The 19,906-nt window shown below is 41.2% G+C and overlaps 1 protein-coding gene across 14 annotated transcripts in view; it reads left to right on the top strand.

The window, feature by feature from the left end:
• Window positions 1-19,906, top strand: part of DNM2 (dynamin 2) — a 176,922-nt gene that overhangs the window by 34,802 nt on the left and 122,214 nt on the right. For all 14 annotated transcript variants that reach the window (XM_026688807.2, XM_026688802.2, XM_087945295.1 and 11 more), the window contains exons 2-7: window positions 410-483; window positions 731-880; window positions 2,509-2,712; window positions 4,704-4,802; window positions 9,781-9,941; window positions 10,643-10,785. In XM_026688807.2, coding sequence (XP_026544592.1) covers window positions 410-483; window positions 731-880; window positions 2,509-2,712; window positions 4,704-4,802; window positions 9,781-9,941; window positions 10,643-10,785 — 831 coding nt within the window. The remainder of the gene's footprint in view (window positions 1-409; window positions 484-730; window positions 881-2,508; window positions 2,713-4,703; window positions 4,803-9,780; window positions 9,942-10,642; window positions 10,786-19,906) is intronic.

Below are 19,906 nucleotides of genomic sequence, written 5' to 3'. Positions count from 1 at the left end.
TGCTCTTTTTTATATAAAAAATTCAATATTTACATAAATATTTATAATATTTACATACAAGCCACGCCTCAATTCTTGACCATTTCTCCCTTTAGATAAGGATTAAGTTCAGGATTCCAAACCCTTTTATTTTTTGTCCATCTTCAAATAAATGAAGTCAAATGAAGAGAAGATGAGAATTAGTCTGACCGCTGGGTCTTGGCAGAATTAGTTTTTCACTTAATGTGAAAATTTTATCATCAATGAGCTATCAGTCTATGTATACTAAGATTTGGGGTATGGAATGCTTTCTGGACACTTGCAGTGTATCATTGATGACATACATTTAAAAATAATTTCTTAGTAAAATTTCTTGTTCATAGTATCTGTTTTAAGCTATCATAGTAATATATTGTCAATATATTTGCAGAGATTTCCTGCCCCGTGGATCTGGAATTGTTACCCGAAGACCTCTCATTCTTCAACTTATCTTTTCTAAAACAGGTATGTGGTCCTTTCATTTATGCTTAAAAAATAATCCAAATTCTTTTGTGAATGTTATATTCATGTATAGTTTCTTCTTGGATTTAGAGTATTTTACATGTTCAATCATGCCTTAAAAATTAGTAAACGTGATGAAGTATTTGGTATGGTTAAATTGTGATAATAGATAATAATTCTAATGTGAGCTCTCAACAAATTCTCTTAGATTTGTATTTGAGCTTCACATGAGATATTTCTTCTCATTTAGAATATGCAGAATTTTTGCACTGCAAATCTAAGAAGTTTACAGATTTTGATGAAGTCCGACAGGAGATTGAAGCAGAGACTGACAGGGTGACAGGAACAAACAAAGGCATTTCTCCTATTCCTATTAACCTGAGGGTATATTCACCACATGGTAAGTGTTGTGAGTTTTTGTAAAAGTTGAACATTGTATTTTCTTAATATCTAGGAAAAAAGATGGAGATTTGGAAAATATTATTCAGAAAATGTATGCATTCTTACCCTTTCTGGAAAATAGATACAAGTACTCCTAGATTTACAAGCACAGTTGAGCCTGGAGTTTTGGTTCTAAGTTGTTGCAATCATAAGTCAAGTCTCCACATGACCGAACTCTATGACCATTTTTATGACAATTGTCAAGAAAATAATTGTGGTTGTTAAGCAAATCATATAGTCATTAAGTGAATCATATCATAAGTTAAACTCAGCTTATCCATTGGATATTTTCTGCCTTTTTTTAAAAGGCAAAAAATGTTGCAAAATGCGATCACGTGACTGTAGAATGCTGCAACCAGTTGTAAATGTAAGTCAGTTGCCAAGTGCCTGAAATGTGATCACATGACCACAGAAGCTGGTGCAACAGTCATAATTTCAAGGAGAGGTCTTAAATAACTTTTTTCATCATCATGAAGTCCATCATACCTTCAAACAATCATTAAGCAACTGTTTGTAAGTTGAGGACAGTAGTAATAATTATCCTATTTATTGAAGAGATGATATTGAAAGAATGAAGAAAGTTTCACTAGAACAAAGTCAGGAGATAAATCAGACCCCAAACATTGAAAATAACTTTCAATCTCATTATCTTTGTAAGGAAAAGAGGATTTTGAGAATCTCATCTTTGATCTAATTAGCTGTCTGATATTTATCATAGTGTGACCGGAACAATCTGGAACTGAACAAACTCAAAACCATAGAAATGGTGGTAGACTTTAGGAGAACCCCTCCCATATTACCACCTCTTACAATACTAGACAACACAGTATCAATAGTAGAGACCTTCAAATTTCTAGGTTCTATCATATCACAAGACCTAAAATGGACACCTAACATCAAAAACATCAAAAAAGCACAACAAAGAATGTTCTTTCTGTGCCAACTCAGAAAGCTCAAACTGCCCAAGGAGCGTCTATTCTATTTATCTATATGTATACTGAATGTATGCTCACACACACACACACACATACTACTTGAGGGTAGGGATGTACAAGATATTTCAACATGAAATATTTTGGGCATTGGATTTCACAAAATGCTTCATTTTTAAAAGTATAGTTGGCCATCTCAAGCATTTTGAAAGTGTGAATGGGGATTTTTGGATGTGCTAATTAAAATAATTGAATAAGGAGAATTATATAATTTTAATGAGGAAGGAGAGAAAATGAGTTTTTAACTGCAGTGAGGAAAAATGGAAGTGCTTTTTTTACAATGTTGCTAGCAGCAAAAGTCTACCTTCAGGAAAAAACTGAAAAGAATGATATATACCCTCTCAAGATGGAATTCTTTTGTATTCTTTGGAAATAATGTTACAACCTATTATAATAATTAAAAGCTGAGTCAGTCAGTTATAAAGATGACTTTAATTTATTTTTATTTTTTAATTTCCCTCTCTTTCATTTAAATGAGCTTGCTCTTGGCATTAATGGACACCCCCCCCCCCCCTCTCTATGGTCCAAAGTTGACTTTAAAATAAAACAGCATATTTCAGGTGAGATTCTTAGTCTTTGCTGATTTCCTTTTCAGTGCTGAATCTGACTCTGATTGATCTTCCGGGTATCACTAAAGTGCCAGTGGGTGACCAACCCCAGGATATAGAATACCAGATCAAAGATATGATTTTGCAGTTCATTAGCAGAGAGAGCAGCTTGATTCTTGCTGTGACTCCAGCCAATATGGATTTGGCCAACTCGGATGCGCTCAAACTGGCTAAAGAAGTTGACCCACAAGGTTAGGATTATGTTTTTATATTTACTTGGATGCAGTGGATATATACATCACAGACTAGTGTGAAATTCCAAAATAGCAAATTATGATGATTTTTCCAGGTAGAATGCGTCAAAATACAGTAGCTGTTCTGTAGTTGCAATAGTTTATTGATAAGAACTCAGTATCTTAAAAAAAATCTTCTGGTATTGTTATTTATTTAAATTAATTGGCTGGCCAACTCCAGGGGACTCTTGGCAGCAAACAAAACTAGAGAAAATATAAAAAGAGGTACAAATATTAAATCAAACAGAGTTCAACAAAATCAACAAAACAGGAGCCACTGAACAAATAGTAAGCATTAATCCCAAACTTGGGCCAAAGCCAGGTTTTTAAACTTTAGGAGAGGGGATGCCATCTTTGTGGGAGATGCTGTTCCAGAGGGTGAGGGTCACAACATAGAATGCACACTTCCTAGGTTCCACAATATGGCAATATTTAATTCAGGGAATCTGGAACATACAGACGGGCAGAAACAGTTGGAGACACTCTCAGATATATAGGCCATATGCCATACAGGGCTTTATAGATAATAACCAACACCTTGAAGCTAATTGGCAGCTAATGCAGCTCACCTAGGATTGGTGACACAGGAGTATGTCAAGAGGTGTCCTTTACTGATAGGAAGGGGAGCAGAGAAGAAGTGGAAGAAATAATAAAAATTAAAGCATCCTTTACCTCAAAATGCAAATAAGAACAAAATTTAGTAGTAGTTGCTGTGTTTCTCTGAAAATAAGACCCACCCTGAAAACAAGCCCTAGCCTGATTTTTTGGGGTGGGCCTAATATAAGCAATTTGCTTCATTCCCAAGCACCTGATAGGCGACCAAACACTTTTCGCCCAGACGTAGAAATGACAGAGATTCAAAGCTTTGTGTGCTTGCAAAGGGGATGGTTTGAAATGGAGCAATTAAGGCCTTTGCAAGCACATGAAGCTTTGTCGCCCTATGGGCGAAAAGTGTGCAGCAGAGCCAGGCAGAGGCAATTCCGACGCTCCTCCCACTCCATCCTATCATCTCTTGCCTTGTTTGTGGCTGTGCCAAACACACAGGGCATCAGGATCACCTGCCTCCCCCATCCTTCTGCCTTCACCTGCTGCCGGTGCTGCCACGCAAGCCTCCCATGAGTCAGGCCCGCGCAGCACGTCTGGATTGCCTGTCTTCTCCCCCCTGCCTCTGCCTCCATGTTCGGAATTAACAGTATTTGCGCTGCGCCAAGGAGGACAAGGCATGCCGAGAGCTTGGCCTGTTGCAGCCACAAGCAAGCAGTGGGATGGAGAGGGTTGGGCCAGTGGTAGCTGTGCTCCTATTCCTGTCTGCTCTTGCTCGCAGCCTCCTGCATTTTAAAAAAAGAAAGACCTCCCTGAAAATAAGCCCAAGTGCTTATTTTCAAGCCAAAAGAAAAATAAGACCGGGTCTTGTTTTTGGAGAAACATGGTATTGTTTAGAGTAGTAACTTTTTAAATTCTATGCTGCCTACCAAGCTAGTAAAAGATTCCAGAAGTTCTATAAAATTAATGGGACATGAGGCAGAAATGCAAAACCTAAACAGACCAGTTGAATTGTCGCAGGATCTAAGCTATCCTGAGTAAAGCTGCCTTTTGCAATTGACTGATGATGTATTTGTCATACATAATATATAAAGATTATAAGAGCGGTGGTGGTACAGTGGTTAGAATGCAGTATTGCAGGCTGACTCTGCTTACTGCCAAGACTTTGATTCTGACTGGCTCAAGGTTGACTCAGTCTTCCCTCCTTCCGAGGTGGATAAAATGAGGACCCAGATTGTTGGGGGGCAATATGCTGACTCTGTTAACCACTTAGGGCTCTAAAGCATTATGAAGTGGTATATAAGTCTAAGTGCTATTATTATTATTTTGCAAAGAAAAATTATCCTGAGGAAAAAAAATTAGAACTTGCTAAATGGATCTTAATTTGATTCTTTTTTCTTTCTCAGGCCTAAGAACAATTGGAGTAATAACTAAGCTAGACCTGATGGATGAAGGCACTGATGCCAGAGATATCTTGGAGAATAAATTGTTGCCTCTGCGGAGAGGTAGAAAGCCATTCTGAATTAATAGTTGATGGATATTTCTTTCGGTGAATCCTGTTTTGGGTTTTGGGTTAAATTCATAAGCAAAACAAGGAAGGAATACTCTGGGCTAATTATTGGCTGAGGAAGATATTGCAGAAGGTAGGGAATGGGCTGTACTCTGGGAACACTCAGTGCCCTTAAACTGGTTCTGCATTCCAGCCAATGGTCTCTTACCCAATGCCAAGTCATCAGAACTTGAAGGCCTGACTTTCAACTGCTGCTGAATGCATCTATAGGGAAGGTTGTTGAGAAGATGGTTGTTGAATGAAGTGGAATAGTGGGACTACTTTCAGTTGGTTTCCAGGCCTGAATTATGGGATTGAAACAGTACTGATTGCATTTGTCGATGAGCTCAGGTGGGAGTGGGGTGGGGATGGTGCATTCATCCATGCTCTCCTTGATCTCTTGGCATCTTTCAATATTGTTGATCAAGACAACAATATTCTGGACTGGGGAATAGGAATGGGAGGCATAGTTCTGCATTGATTCTCTTCCTCTAGGACCAGTTCCAGTCAGTGTTGATTGTGGATGGGGAGAACCTTGCTCATGATCCCTTCTTGGTTGAGTTTCTCAGGGATTTTTATTTCTAATTGCCCCCTCCCCAAAAAACCCCCCAATTTGAATTAAGCCTATGCTTGATTACATTTTACTAATTCTGAGATAAATGCTATCCACCATGTTAAGTAGTTTAGCGCTGATTTTGGGCCAGTCATTCCCTCTCTCAGTCCAGCCTACCTCACAGGACTGTGGTGGGGAAAATAGGAGGAGGAGGGATATTTGGAATTTTGTGTCGTGCTTGGCTTGAGCCATGTACGACATTGCCGTGATCTTCCATCCACGGACTCACCGGACTGTGTGTGCCGATGGCAGCAGGCGTGGCTGAGTGACATCAGCAGGGCATCAACTAATTAACTATGATGCAACGCCCAGCTGACTGCAGAGGTACCGTGGCTCTGGGCAACGGAACAAAGATCGTGAACGCCTGGAGGTCACTTTGGCAGATAGCAGCGACACTGGTGGAAGGTATCTGAGGTTTATTAAGGTGTTTGAGGTGATTGAGTGGTGATGGGCATGCATTAGAGACATGTGGGGCAAACGGGATGCTGGCTTCTGGGGGTGGGGCTGGATATTGGAAGCGGGGCACTTACAGATTTTGATAAATGAGGCTCTGGGTCGGCAGATGCTTAGAGCTGACTTTAATTGGATATTCTTATTACTTCTTGCTGTTGTTACACTGCGAAGGAATAAAACTCTTGCCAGCTTGTTTGGACTTGCTTGTTGTTTATTGCCTTGTCAGAAGTGCTGACCACAGAGTGGCTGAGAGTTTGCTGCTTTGAATTACTTATAAGAATAATGGTGGACCATCGGGACTGCCTGGGAGGTAGCTGGGCAAGAAGCGAAGGAAGACTCACCAGGCAGAGATCAGCTGGGCCATGTGGTCGAGGCAAGCGAGGGAACTGGAGAGGAGCAGCAGCTGTGCCTCTGGCATGACTCTAGGCACCAGCCAAGGCAGGCGAGGCGAGATAAGGAATGACTAGGGCGGGCAGGGTGAGCGGAGCCAGCCAGTGGTGTGATTAGCCGGTTCTTTGAACTGTGCAAAATCTTATCTGGTTCATTTGAACTGGTCTGAACCGGCTAAATCCCACCTCTGGACCAGTCTTCATGCATTTGGTTAATATACATATGCTTCAGTTCATAATAATAGTGAGTCACTAACTAACTCCAAGACTACATTAGATGAAAATAGGTTAGAAAATATAACAGAAAAATTTATTACTCCTATCTTTTCTAAGGTGAGATAATTTTAAATTAAGAACCTTTTTCCTTCCAGGTAAAATAATGATTCTACCTCTTTGTCATCTGAGTTATTTTTAGCCCTCTAAATTTGAAAAGCTAATATAGACAGGCAGCATCTTCTTACCCTGGACACCTTTTGGCCTTAGGAAGCATCTGATACTATAAGTTGCTTGTAATAATCTTTTCTCCTCTGGAAATAAACATTAAAAGCTGGAGCCATATATACCTGTTTAGAATAATTATTTAGAAACTGGAACTTCCGGTTTGCAAGGTTTCGGCAGCGGCAGGGATTCGCGATACTGCGCGATCCCTGCTGCATTCGCTGCCAAGGTTCCCCCGATCTGTTTGGATCTGGGGGATATAGCTGCCCCGTAGAGGCAGCTGAAGATGGGGGATCCGGACAGGGGCTTGGGGGTGTCGCAGACCCCCTCCCCAGCCGGCAGAACCCCCTTTTCCCAAGGCGGAGGAGCGGCGGTCAGCAATGGCCGCCACGAAGAAATCTGCAGCCAGACAAGCAGGTGCAGGAGGGAGAAAGTTGGAAGAATTATGAAAGTTGCTTTCAACCGGGACAAGGCAAGAGAAAGTGGCCTGGAGGCTTGAAGGCTGCTAAGGATACATTGTTTCCAGTGAGAGTTACAAGCTGCGAATATTCTAAAAGGGAAAGTTTTTTTTTTTTTCGTTTCACTCTCCTTCCTAACGTGACAGCGGATGGAAAAAATCTTTTTGGCTGTGAGTGGGAAGGGAGAGGAAAAAAAAATTGGAGCAAAATTTGAAAATAAGGAGAAGATTGCCTAGAATTCTAAAGAGTTACTAAACATCAATAAGACTTCTAAAAGATATATAAGGGAACTTTAAAGGGAATTTTGTGACTAAACTTCGACCCCAGAAAGAGAAAGTGAAGAAAGAGAAAGTATTTAAAAGGAACAGCTTGTTTGGATTGTGTGGTGATTTTGGAACTTCTGAGAATTATTTCTGACTAAAAGCACTTGGGTGGTTGTTTGGAAAAACTTTTTCTCTACATAATGGCATCACTTGTGGATGGACTGAAACTTGTATATCAAAAATATGAAAAAGAAAAGCAAGAAGGGAAAGATGTCCTTGGCACTCTTTTTCAATTTTTAGAAATGGCGGTTTGTACTTACGTAAAGCTGAATGAGCAACAGGATGATGGGGACAAAGAAGAAGCCATCTTTGATGAACAAATAACTTTGGTCGGAGAAGGAAAAAAGAAAGAGAAAAAGGAAAAGAAGACTTTAAGAGCTGGAAAAACAATCAAAAAAGAGAAGAATAAGGTGAAAAGGGGATATTATGTTAGGAAACAACAGAAAGGGGGAAAGCAGAATAAAAGGGAGATGGAGAGACAAGGGGGTAAAGAGGACAAGGAGAAGAAGAAGCAAGGGAGAAAGGAAGGGATGAGAAGCCTTAATGGTGGGGAGCAAGATGTAAAGAAGCAAAAGTTTTTTAGAGATAATGGATAAATTTTTATTGAAAAAGGGATTCTAGAAAGGTACATAAGATTGCATTTCTATATTTGTATTTAGAAATAACTATAGAAAATTGGAAATAATATGTAATTGAAAATGTGATAAAATATTTAGTATAATCTAGTGAATTTTTTGTTAAGAAAAGGGGAGTACTGTAATGAAACAATGATTTAAGATATGTGATGTGTGGGGGTGGGGGTAAACAATTTTGGAAAGCATAAGTGTTCCCACAAAGGCATGATATTTACTTGAAATGGGTAAAATGTTTAAGATATAAATGATTGTTAATATTAATGATTAGACTATGTTATCCTAGTGAAACTTTTTGAGAAATGAGAGATTTGAAGTAGAAGAAGGGGGAACATCGTAATGAAATAATGATCTATAATATGTGATGTGGGGGGGAATAACTATGGAAAATAGGTGCTCCCATAAAAGTATGTGATTTAACTGAAAAGTAATGTGCTAAATATTTAAGATATGAATATCAATATCAATGAATAGATTTGTATTGGTTTTGATAATACTGTATAATTTTAGAATGTACCAGACAGAATCCCAATGTAAGTTATGTGTTCTATATTAAGTATTATAAATATAGGGGAAAGAGATAAAGGCATCATACTCCATTTAGTGTACAGGAGAAGTTTTTTTTTAAAGAAGAAAGATAAATGGATAGCTGGAAATAGAACAGACAAAGAATAATAAATATTATGATTCGAATTGAGAGGAGATAAATAAAATAAAATTTGAGAAAATTTAAAAGAGAGGAGAAGTTATATAGAAAATTGAAAATGCTAATAAGATATGGAATGGTATGTAAAATGAATATGAATTTGAATTTGTGTCTGTACCAAGAGTTTTAACCCAGGACTAAGCAACTTTCAGAAAAGAGATTTTTTATGCTTTTATGTTTTGTGTTTTTGTGTATTTATGTTTTGTATGTCTTTAAAAATTAATAAAATTTGTTTAAAAAAAAGAATAATTATTTAGAAACAAAGAAATGGTTCAGCAGAAAGTGCTTTAATATATATCATGTGAATAGTTGACATATAAAAGAAATACGTAGGTCAGATTAGTTTCAGCAAAAATTGCTAAATAGGTTTGAATATCATGGTTATGATTTCAAACTATTCCTTTGGATAGCCATTAATTTGACAAGCTTTATCTGGTAGTAGATAATTAGTAGAGGACTAGGTGATGACTCATTTCACAAACTAAGTTTATGATTATCCATTTAATCCAATTGAGAATTCTCAATTCTGCATCTAGAATAAAATGCAAAATAAGCACATTCTTGTGATCTTATATTCAGATTCTGCATTCTAGTTTTCTACATAGTTCTGGATTCCCTTTTCCTATATTAAAGATAATCATTTGAGATCAGTGGTATGATGACATGATTGATGATAGGGTGAGATCCTATCCCGGATCCAGAGTGTTTCATGCAAAGAAAAAATAACAGTATATTCACAGTTTTAAAAATTGATATCTGGACTTCAGTGATAGAAGTATATTCCCTTTGTTAGCATTATACTCTTATGTTTACCTGACTTTATGTAAAGTTGCTGCACTGCCTCATTTTGCCCTTCTCAACATTTCTTCTTGGGCCTGCACAATTTAAGACAGAACTTAACATATGGAGTTGTCCCTTGTAGGCTATACTGGAGTTGTGAACCGGAGCCAGAAGGATATTGATGGTAAAAAGGATATCAGAGCAGCATTGGCAGCTGAGCGCAAGTTCTTCCTTTCCCATCCTGCTTATAGACACATGGCTGATCGCATGGGAACTCCCCATTTGCAGAAGGTCCTGAACCAGGTAAGCTGTTCCTAAAGCAGTCTATTAATTTTTCTTGGCTCATTCTTAATGTTTACCATCAGCTGAACATCACTGAGAGTTTCTTTTACACTTTCTAATGGTGTATATTATTGGAGAAGGTGTCTCTTATTTTAAACCCACATGTGAGTATTTCACTCTGTCTTAATATCCATAAATCAATTAGCTATGCTTCAGTTTAGAGGTAATTTACCTATTGCAAACAAACAAGGATATCTTGGTTTATACTGTAATTTGTTTAGGTCTCTATATCAAGCATAAACAATCCTGCAGGTCCTGCAGGTATATTAATACTGGATAAATATGAATGCTTTTCTACTGAATGTGAGCAAACTTTGTTGAAGCCATAGTTGTTCTGTAGGTGACATTACATAAGACAAAAGTATTCTGTTCTTTCTTAATTTACAATGATAACAAAGTAGAGCTTTCTTGGGGAGAGAATGTAGTATAAAGATTCTTGATTACTAGAAGTACCTTCTGATTATTATTTTTCCCAACTTTTAGAACAGGTTGTCTATTGGATCAGTACTCTACTTTGAGAGCAGAATAGACTGGCAGATACTTAAAAAAATAGTGCATGACTCAGCCTCACTGGCTTTAAAGGGAGGATGGCTTATTTTAGTAGTAAGAAACATGTAATAATATTAATATAAACTTATTGGTGCTTCAAATCTTCTCTTCAGCAATTGACAAACCACATCCGGGACACCCTACCATCCCTGCGTAGCAAACTGCAAAGTCAACTGCTGTCACTTGAAAAGGAGGTGGAGGAATATAAGAATTTCCGTCCTGATGATCCTACACGGAAAACCAAAGCCTTGCTGCAGTAGGTCAACTCTATACTGAACCCTGGTTTTCATTTACAGAATGCAGAATAACAGAGTAGAAGGTCTTCTAGTCCAACTCGTTGCTCAAGCTAGGAAAAACCCAACACCAATTGAAAACTCAGAGACAGGCATTTTCTCAAAGTTTCATTTTATTAGACTAGGTATACTGGCATATCTGGGAAACCCCAAATCTGAGAATTCTGGGTTTTCCTTAGTAATTCAAAAGTCAAAACCCAACCCCTGCACCCATCAGTCCATCACATGGTCCAATCACCAACTGTCCCAACTTGAGACATCCCTTCAACCACTCCTCCTCCAGGTGCAGGAATAACATGATCTTGACCAAAAAGAAGAATGCTATTATGTCTAACTACCAATACTCTAAACTTCCTCCCCTCCTACTTTCCCAGGCACAGGAATGGCAGCGTGGAAGCTTCTGGTTCTAATATGGCTTCCAAAGCTCCCCCCCCCCCAAAGAAAAAAAACACGTCCTGGAAAATAAAATAGACAAAACACAACAAGGGGTTAATGCCTAATCCACCCAGTCACTTAACCCCCGCCCCCGGACCCTTTGGCTTATCAGGCTTATCTGCTTTTACATCCTAACTTTTCACCCAAGTAGCTTCTGACAAAGGGTACCCTTTCCAGTGGATCAGATACTGTAACCGGCCCCTGATTAATCTAGAGTCAAGAATTTTCTTAACTTCATAATGTGCTGGTTTTAATAAGCTGCTGTGAAATACTGGATGTATTTTCCCTAATATGCGAGAGAGACTAAGCTGAACAGTTACCAGGTTAATTACTTTCACTATAGGGAAAGGACTGAGGAATTTGGGTCCAGGTTTTTTACTAGGTAATCTTTATCTTTATCTCCCACTTTAAATGGTGGTTGGAGAGAACGATGCTTGTCTACATGTTTTTTGTATTCATCAGCTGCTTCTGCTAAACCTTTTTTTGTGTGTTTTCCCACCCTTTTTGTAGGAGTCTATCCATTCTGTTAGAACATGGAAGTGAGTGGTTCCCTAGGTAATTCAGGCATAGGGACAAATTCCATGCCAGTAGTTATTTGAAAAGGAGTTAATCCTGTGCTACCGTGTACTGCATTGTTATAAGCCATTTCTGCAAAAGGCAATAAATCAGCCCTATTTTCCTGTTGATAATTTTCATAACGTCTAATGTATTGTTCTACCATTGCGTTCGAACGTTCTGCTGATCCATTGGTAGCCTGATGGAACGCTGAGCTAAGCCCCTGGGACGTTCCAATAGACTTCAAAAACAATAAAACTCCCTTCAGAACTTAGCAGTAAATTGGACTCCGTGGTCTGATATTACTCACCGCGGAACTCCGTGAAGCCTGTAAATAAGCTTCACTAAAAGCTTTGCAGAAGATAGTCCATTACAAGCAGTGAAATGTGCTTACTTGGAGAATAGATCGATGACAGTCCAAATCACTGTATTTCCACTGCTTTCTGGGAGTTCGACAATAAAGTCCATGGCAATCTCCTCCCAGGTTTTCATAGGTTCGGCTACTTGTTGGAGAAGCACAGGTGGTTTCCCTGATCTATTCTTCATGGTAGCACAAATGGAACAGCTTTTTACATAGTTCTCAACATCGGTTTTCATCCTTGGCCACCAAAATTGTCTTCTGGCTAAATGGAGAGTTTTTAGAAATCCAAAATGGCCCCCTAATCAAGAGTTGTGACTACATCATTAGTCTCATACTGGTTGGCACATAAATCTTACTTCCTTTCCACATCAGTCTTTCCCTCAAAGTTAAGTCCATTTGGTTCTCTTTAAACCAAATATTGGTTGACAATGCTGCTTTCAAATCTGCTCTTAATTTGTCTTCTGGAAGGTCTGAATGGTGCTTGGTTCATGCCCTAGTGATTGCTTGAGCGGCTGGTTGGGCTTCAGAGATATACTGTTTCCTCTCGTCGGCTGTCAAATTGGGGTTTTCTGGACAAGGCTTCCGCTAATAGATTTTTTTCCTCCTGGAATGTATTTTAGTTTGAAGTTGAAGCAATTAAAATATTGAGCCCACCGGACTTGTTTAGGAGAAAGTTTTTGAGGGGGTTTTAAAGCTTCAAGGTTTTTATGATCAGTCCACACCTTGAAAGGCTCACTAACTCCCTCAAAGAAATGTCTCCAGGATAAGAGAGCCCATCGTACAACAAAGGCTTCCTTCTCCCACACTGCCTATCTGCGTTTGGTGTCCGTTAACTCTTTAGACACATAAGCAGAAGGCATCAGCTCATTTTGAGAGTGCTTTTGAAGTAGAACCACCACTACATTCACATCATTGGCATTGGCTTGAACTATAAAGGGTTTATTTGGATCGGGATGTTGGAGGATGGGCTCCGCCACAAATAGGCGCTTTAATTGTTCAAAGGATTTTTAACAGTCCATTGTCCAAGTGAGAGGTTGACTAGGCTTTGGCTTGGTTTCAGACAGTCCGGTTTTTACTAGCTCCGTTAAAGAGAGCTCCACCTCCGCAAAAGAAGGGATGAATTGCCGATAAAAGTTTGCAACGCCCAGGAAACTCTGTAGTTGCTTGCACATTCGTGGAGGTTGCCAATCCAGCACAGACTTTACTTTTCCAGGATCCATTTTGATCCCTTGATTTGACAGCCCAGGTAGTCCAAAGCCTCCTTGTGAAATTCACATTTTGACAGCTTTGCATAAAAGTTGGCAGCTAAAAGTTTTTTCAGTACCTGTCTGACTAGTTTGACATGTTCTTCCAATACTTGCATTTGCACAGCATCTGCATTCTGCCTTCGCTCGAGGAGCACAGCCTAAGTTTTCCGCGCTGCTCGCACTTCAGTGCTTTGACTCCCAGGGACAGGAGTTCGGCCAAGCTATCTGCAAAATCGTCTCTCTGTGTCTCTCCAGGAGCGCTCACAGAAGCAGCGCGGGAAACTTTGGCTGGGCTCTTGAGAGACAAGAGTGACTCCGGTTGCTTCTCTCCATGAGTGCTCCTTGAGAGAGAGACAATTTGGCCCGCCTGTGCTGCCATCCCCCTCTTGCCACAACAGCACCATTACCTCATCCTGGCTGGCGAGGGCTGCACTGTTTTTTGCACATTGCACCTCCCGCAAATTTGCACTTTACACATGCCACCCCCTATGGCGGAGTTTTCCAACACCACCATGGGCCGGTCTCATATTTCAGAGCTGCAATAGTCACAAGACTGGCCCTTTAGTCATCCTGGAGTAGCTCCTCCAGTCGATGGCAGGCCGGTACACACGGGTGGAGGAGCTGCTGCTCCGGAATGACCAAAGGGCCAGTCCTGTGACTACTGCAGCTCTGGAATATGGGACCGACTTTCCCACCAACATCAGCAAGCCACCCCGGGGCGGATTTTCCGCCCTCGCCCTTGGTCTTACTTTCCAGTTCTAGCTCACGTGGCTCTACTCAAGGTAAGGTTTGCGCTCAGCCGAAGGGTGGGAGCCAGCAGGTGGGCAGGCCATGTGGGGGTGTAGCCTTGGGTTCCCACACAGCCTGGATTAATGGCTTTGGGGGGGACATTTATCTGAAAACCACCAAAATTTCCTCACGGACCACCAGTGGTCCCCGGCCCACCAGTTGGAGACCACTGCTTTAAATAGTACTGGTGCTGCCACTTTTGATTTTGCTGTCTCAATAAATCCCCTAGCTAAATTAGCATCAATGTACTTTCTCAGTTCAGTCATCTTGGCAGGCATCAATGAGTACATTTTTGGTTTTGACAGCTTGGCCCCAGGTTCTATTTTGATGGCACAATCAGTGGCTTGATGAGGGGGGAGGATATTGCATTCCTCCTCATTAAATATTTTGGCTAAGTCTCTATATTGCTTAGGAACTGGGGGCTCGCCTGGTGGTGAATATGAAGCAGTAGCTGCTGGTTCTGGTGGTTGGCTCATGTTGAGAGGCAGGTGCTTGCCAGGAGGAACAGGAGGCAGCGGCCCCACCCCAATTATGATTTTTCTGAATCCATCTTCCCCTAGGGGCCCACTTGTCTAGCCAAGCCAGACCCAGAATGACAGCTTCTGACATTTTTGGTGCTACTACAAATTGAATAAGTTCACGATGTCTTGCTATCTCTAATCTGACTAGTTCTGTAACTTGGGTGGCTGGTGTCCTCCCAATCAAAGTTCCATCCACCTGTTCGAATCTAATTTGGCATTTTAGGGCTCTAGTCTTTACCCTAATTGTTCAATGATTGGAAGCCCAATTAAACACTGGGTACATCCTGTATCAATTACTGCTTCTAATTCTCCTCGCTCCCCAGTCTTGGGTACCATCAGCCTCACTTTAATTGTAAAAGAGGGGATGGCTGCATCCACCCTCAAGCCCTCTTCCTCGCTAGCTTTTCCAGGAGGTCCTTGTCTGGCTGGAGGTTCCTCGCTCTCTTTTGTGCGGATGGACTTGTCTGGCAAATCATATGGAATCTGGGGGCTTTTGTGGAGCTCTTCTGCCTCTGGCAGCTGCAGCTGGGCACAGTTAAGGAACCAGTGCAGGTGCCAGACACTTGGAAGCTCGATGACCCACTTGACCACAATGGTAGCACTTGATAACCCCTGCAGGTTGGTTAGAATGGCCTCAGCAGGCTTAGTTAGAGGATGTCGGGCCAACATTCTCCTCGGGGGCCTCTCAATGGTTTGTGATGTGGGTGAATTTATCTATCTAGAGCTATAGACATGGTATACAAGTCTTGTAGTTGCTCTGGTATCCCGCGGACCTGACAGGCTTTTTTTTCCAAAAAGTTTTTAATTTTTTAATTTTTACACATCTCTTTGCGTGGACAACGTGGTTCCAGATTATATCAATTGTATATAATCATACTTTCATTTCCACCAATCTTATATGATGTCATCTCATATCATAGTATCCATTTCACCCATCTTTAAATAAATTTCCATTTCATATTTCAATTCATTAATTCAATATCAATATCATTTCATCCATATATAGATTCCCAGTTCTTTATCCCCTATTATTTCCATTTTCAGCTTACCACCTATTTTATTTAACATTACACACCATTATTATCCTTAATTTTCCCTAAGCCAATTATATAATAAACAATCTTAAAAAATAAAAATAAAAGCCAATATCTCTCTCCTGAAATCGCTAAAATTTATCCAAAATTTATCTATGTTTTAATATATTTCCATTCCTGTTTTAAACCTCTAATGTAAGAGTTCATAAAAGCATAATTCATATACAATTATATCTATATCTATATCTATATCTAGTTATCGTTATATAATCCTAAAATAATTTCTAACAAGTTTTAAACTGAATGCCAATATACATTCCAATGTGGTATCCCCCTTATACAATCCCTAACTCTTATCTCTAAATCTTTAAACTTTATCATTCCTTTTAATTTTGGCTGGGTTTTCTACGTTTCTCCAGTCTTTTTTCCTTCTAATTTTATTTTTATTTCCCTCTGCCTGTCGGCTATATTCCCCCCCCCCCCACTTTTCAGTTATCTTTTTTGGGGTTTCTTCTTATGCATTCTCCTTCTTCTTCTTAGTCTTGAGTGTCTTTCTTTTATTTATTGTCTCTAATATTGCTGTCTCTGTTTTAAGTCCTTTTATGTCCTTTGACAATGATCCTTGTTCTTCATGCTCGTCGAGGCTGTTATTTCCTTCTTTTAATTCATCCTCTCTGGGCTTCCTTTGTTCTTCCGCAAGCTGTAACATCATTACTTTACTCAGCATTAACTCCACCAATCTCATTCTTTCTTTAAACATCTCTCTCACATTTTGGAGCTCTAACTTAAATTCTTTGCTTATTTCTTCCATTTCTTTGGTCTATTAAGTTATTCTTTATTTTATTAAAAGTCATTTTTTTCTGTTTTAGTCCTTGTCAGAAGTCTCCGTTTTAACTGTAATCCCCTCTTCTTCTTTTTTTTATAAAGTTTCCAGGGTTCTTGTTACATACAACCAGTAATTTTTCATAGAAACATAAAAGGAGGAAATCTTTAACTCTTAGCTGGTGCTCTATATCACTTTCTTCTTAGAATTCTTTTATTTTTAATTCACTTTTCCATAATATTAATATTAGATTTAACCAGTTCCAAATAAGTCCAGCATTTTATCCAATGCCTGATTAATGTCCAATTCTGTATGTTATTCCAAATTTAGTCTCTAATCACATATAATTCTTTTATTTCCAGTTTTTTCTTTATATTTTCCTCTTATTTCTCATTCGCCGCTACCACTGTTCCAAACGAGGGCTCTTTCTTTCCGCTTTTTGGGGTTATCCAAAAGAATATTCAAAGTCTTTTATCCAGTTACACGCCGCTCACCACTTTCACTCTCCAACACAAAACTTGTGTCCTGGCAGCTTCCTGTCTTCAAGGCAGCCATTAAAAGACTGCTGCTTCTCCGTCTTCTAGGGGAGTTTGCCAAGCCAGGGAGGGGAGATGCGGCTCCCCTCAACCCAGCTGGCAGTCTCCTCCTCTTCCACCAGCCCTACGAGGTGGGTCAGATGGATCCAGTCCTTTAAGGACCCCTCCAACAGGGTAAGCATGGATCAAAGCCGCGCACAATCGCAGTATCTGATCCGTCGTCGACCAGAACACCACCGGAAGTCCCGACAGGCTTTTCTGACTTCTTGATCAATGGCTTCCTTAAAATAGTGCAGAAGTATTCTGTCAGGCCAATGTCCAAGATTGCCTGTGACCCATCTAAAGTCCCATCTAAAGTATTTTATGGGTTGATTACCTTGCTTCTTCACTTTTATTTTGTCTTTATTTTCGCCTACTCTGTCGGGGTCTTCAAATCTAGCCTGGACCAGCTCAACAAAGCCATCTGCATCATTTAGCTCAGCAGCCTCCTCATTGTGTAGCTGGGCTATCCAGGTGGAAGTGTCTCTTTCATTCATCCCATCTGAAATCGCTGAAACTGTTGCGATCTATTTCACATTGTTCTCCATATTGATCTATATGTGCCCAGACTTGGATGAGGAAATAAGCAAGTTTTTCAGGATTCCCATCAAATGTCACTCTAAACCTTGGTGGCACTGGTCTCACTGGTGGAATTGCCATGGCGACCAGCAGTGGGGCAGGGACCTGCTGTGGCAGGAGGGGGACCTGCTGGGACGTTGCGACAGGTGACAGGGTGGTGGCTGAGCTGGAATTGCTGTGGCGCTGCTGCTGGATAGCGGCCGGCTGCTAAGCTGGTTGTCAAGTTGGAAAAGCCTGCTGCAGCCTGCTGCTGGATGTGACTCCATTGCTGCGCCAGGATTGTTGCAGCAAATTGGCCCCATGGTGGTCCTGAAGAAGGTGGTGCAAATGGCATTCACTGGCATTGGACCCACCCATGACCAGGATAGAATCCCCAGCCTGGGGGAATACATTCTGCAGTGGGTAGCTGGTAAAGGCTGGTTGATGAGGTTGGAGGTTGCAGCATTCCAAATGCCAGCTGCATCTGCAGTCTCCCCCCTGCTTCTTGCCCCTGTCATGCTAAGCCGATTCTCCGGTCATCTCTAGCTGAGTGGAAAAATGCCGACACCATTCTGGTTCCACTGCCAGGTCCTGCATTAGGAAAAGTGAACGTGGGTTGCATTAAGCTCCATGATTTTCTCACATTTGGACTACTGGAATGGGGCTACTCTTGAAGAGCATTTGGTGGCTTTAACTGGCATAGAGTTGTGGTGGTGTGGGAGCCCCTCAAGCAGTGGTGGTGAACCTATGGCATGCCCCAACACAGTTCCATCGTGTTTCTCTATCGTGTTTCTCGCCTTAGTGCAGGAGAGAAGTGCCCCTGTGCTTGCCTTTGCATGAAACAGCATTCCGACTTTGTTGTGGTACATTTGCTGTTGCTGCCTCCATGGCCTGTCTGCTGCTCTCACAGCGCCTGGTGCAGCACAGTGAAATTTAGCATGCTTCCCCTCTTGGAGCCCATTACAATGCTGAGGCACAATGCAACCTTGCATCATCGTCGGCTTGCTCTCGCCTCCTGGATGACAATTGCTTTTCCTGCAGAGTTGCCGGTGTTGTGATGCCCCGCCTCCCCGCTGGCCAGCTGGTCTTTAGGTCTCTGGTGACCAGCTGATTGTCGGCGCACTGCTACTGGGCTCATCAGTGTCCAGACGTCAGATTCTCACCACCCAGTTCGAGGTTTCCTCCCCCCCCGGGGAGAGAGAGGGGGGAGAGAGAGAGGGAGGGAAACAGAGAGAAAGAGAGAGTGGGGAAAGAGAGGGAGGGAGGGAAAGAGGGGGAAAGAGAAAGGGAGGGAAAGAGAAATGATATTACAAAAGTTTTTATCTTTTATTGTAGCTAAACATATTTCAAAAGCAAAAAAAATGAAGGGGGATAAAAGTGCATTTATCACGTTTTTCTTAGAACAATTAGCTGAGACTTTCCGGTTTGGGCTTCAGCGACGGACCGAAATCCGCGATCATGTGCGGCTTCGATCCATGCTCGCCACCGGAGCGCCCCGAGCCGGCTGGATTCGGGGCTAAGCCACCCCATGGTGAAGAGGGGGGAGACTGCCAGCAGGGTCGAGGAGAGCCGCATCTCTCCTCCCCAGCTGGCCATTACTCCCTTTCCCGAAGGCGGTTGCAGCGGTAGTCAGAAATGGCCACCACAAAGAAGGTGTGCAGGAGGAAGATAAGAAGAGAAAGCTTTGACTGACTGGGTTGAACTGAAAAAGCAACAACATAAGGTACCCTGGTATTTGAACTATAACAGACATGATATTTTTCCAATTAAAATCGGAATTCCGATTTTTTGGGGAATCGCCCGGGCGGTGCGAGCGGCGGGCGGGGCGGGCGGGCGATTTCTTGGCGAGCGGCGGGCGGGCAATTTCTTGGCGAGCGGCGGGCGGGGCGGGCGGGCAGGCGGGCGATTTCTTGGCGCGCGGTGGGGGGGTCTCTTGGCCGGCCCCGATTTTTTTTTCAGAGGGGAATATCATGCCTGCTATAAAAACATTGTTCCCAAAGATTTCTGAAGCGGCGAAGGAGAGAGAGAAGGGAAAATATTTGTTTTTTTTTTCTTTCCTTCCGCATACTGACAGCTAAAAGACTTAAGTAAGAAATTCATTTTGACATTAATAGGTATTTAAGCTAAAAATAAAATGTCAAAGGGATAATAAAGATTTCTTGGATACTTAAAAACTTTTAAAAGAA

This window comes from Notechis scutatus, chromosome Z, assembly GCF_049901735.1.
Source record: "Notechis scutatus isolate UNSWTSFEM ecotype Mainland chromosome Z, rNotScu1.2, whole genome shotgun sequence".
Classification (NCBI taxonomy): domain Eukaryota; kingdom Metazoa; phylum Chordata; class Lepidosauria; order Squamata; family Elapidae; genus Notechis; species Notechis scutatus.
Note: the sequence above shows the minus strand (reverse complement) of the source record. Positions and strands in the feature narration are given on the sequence as shown.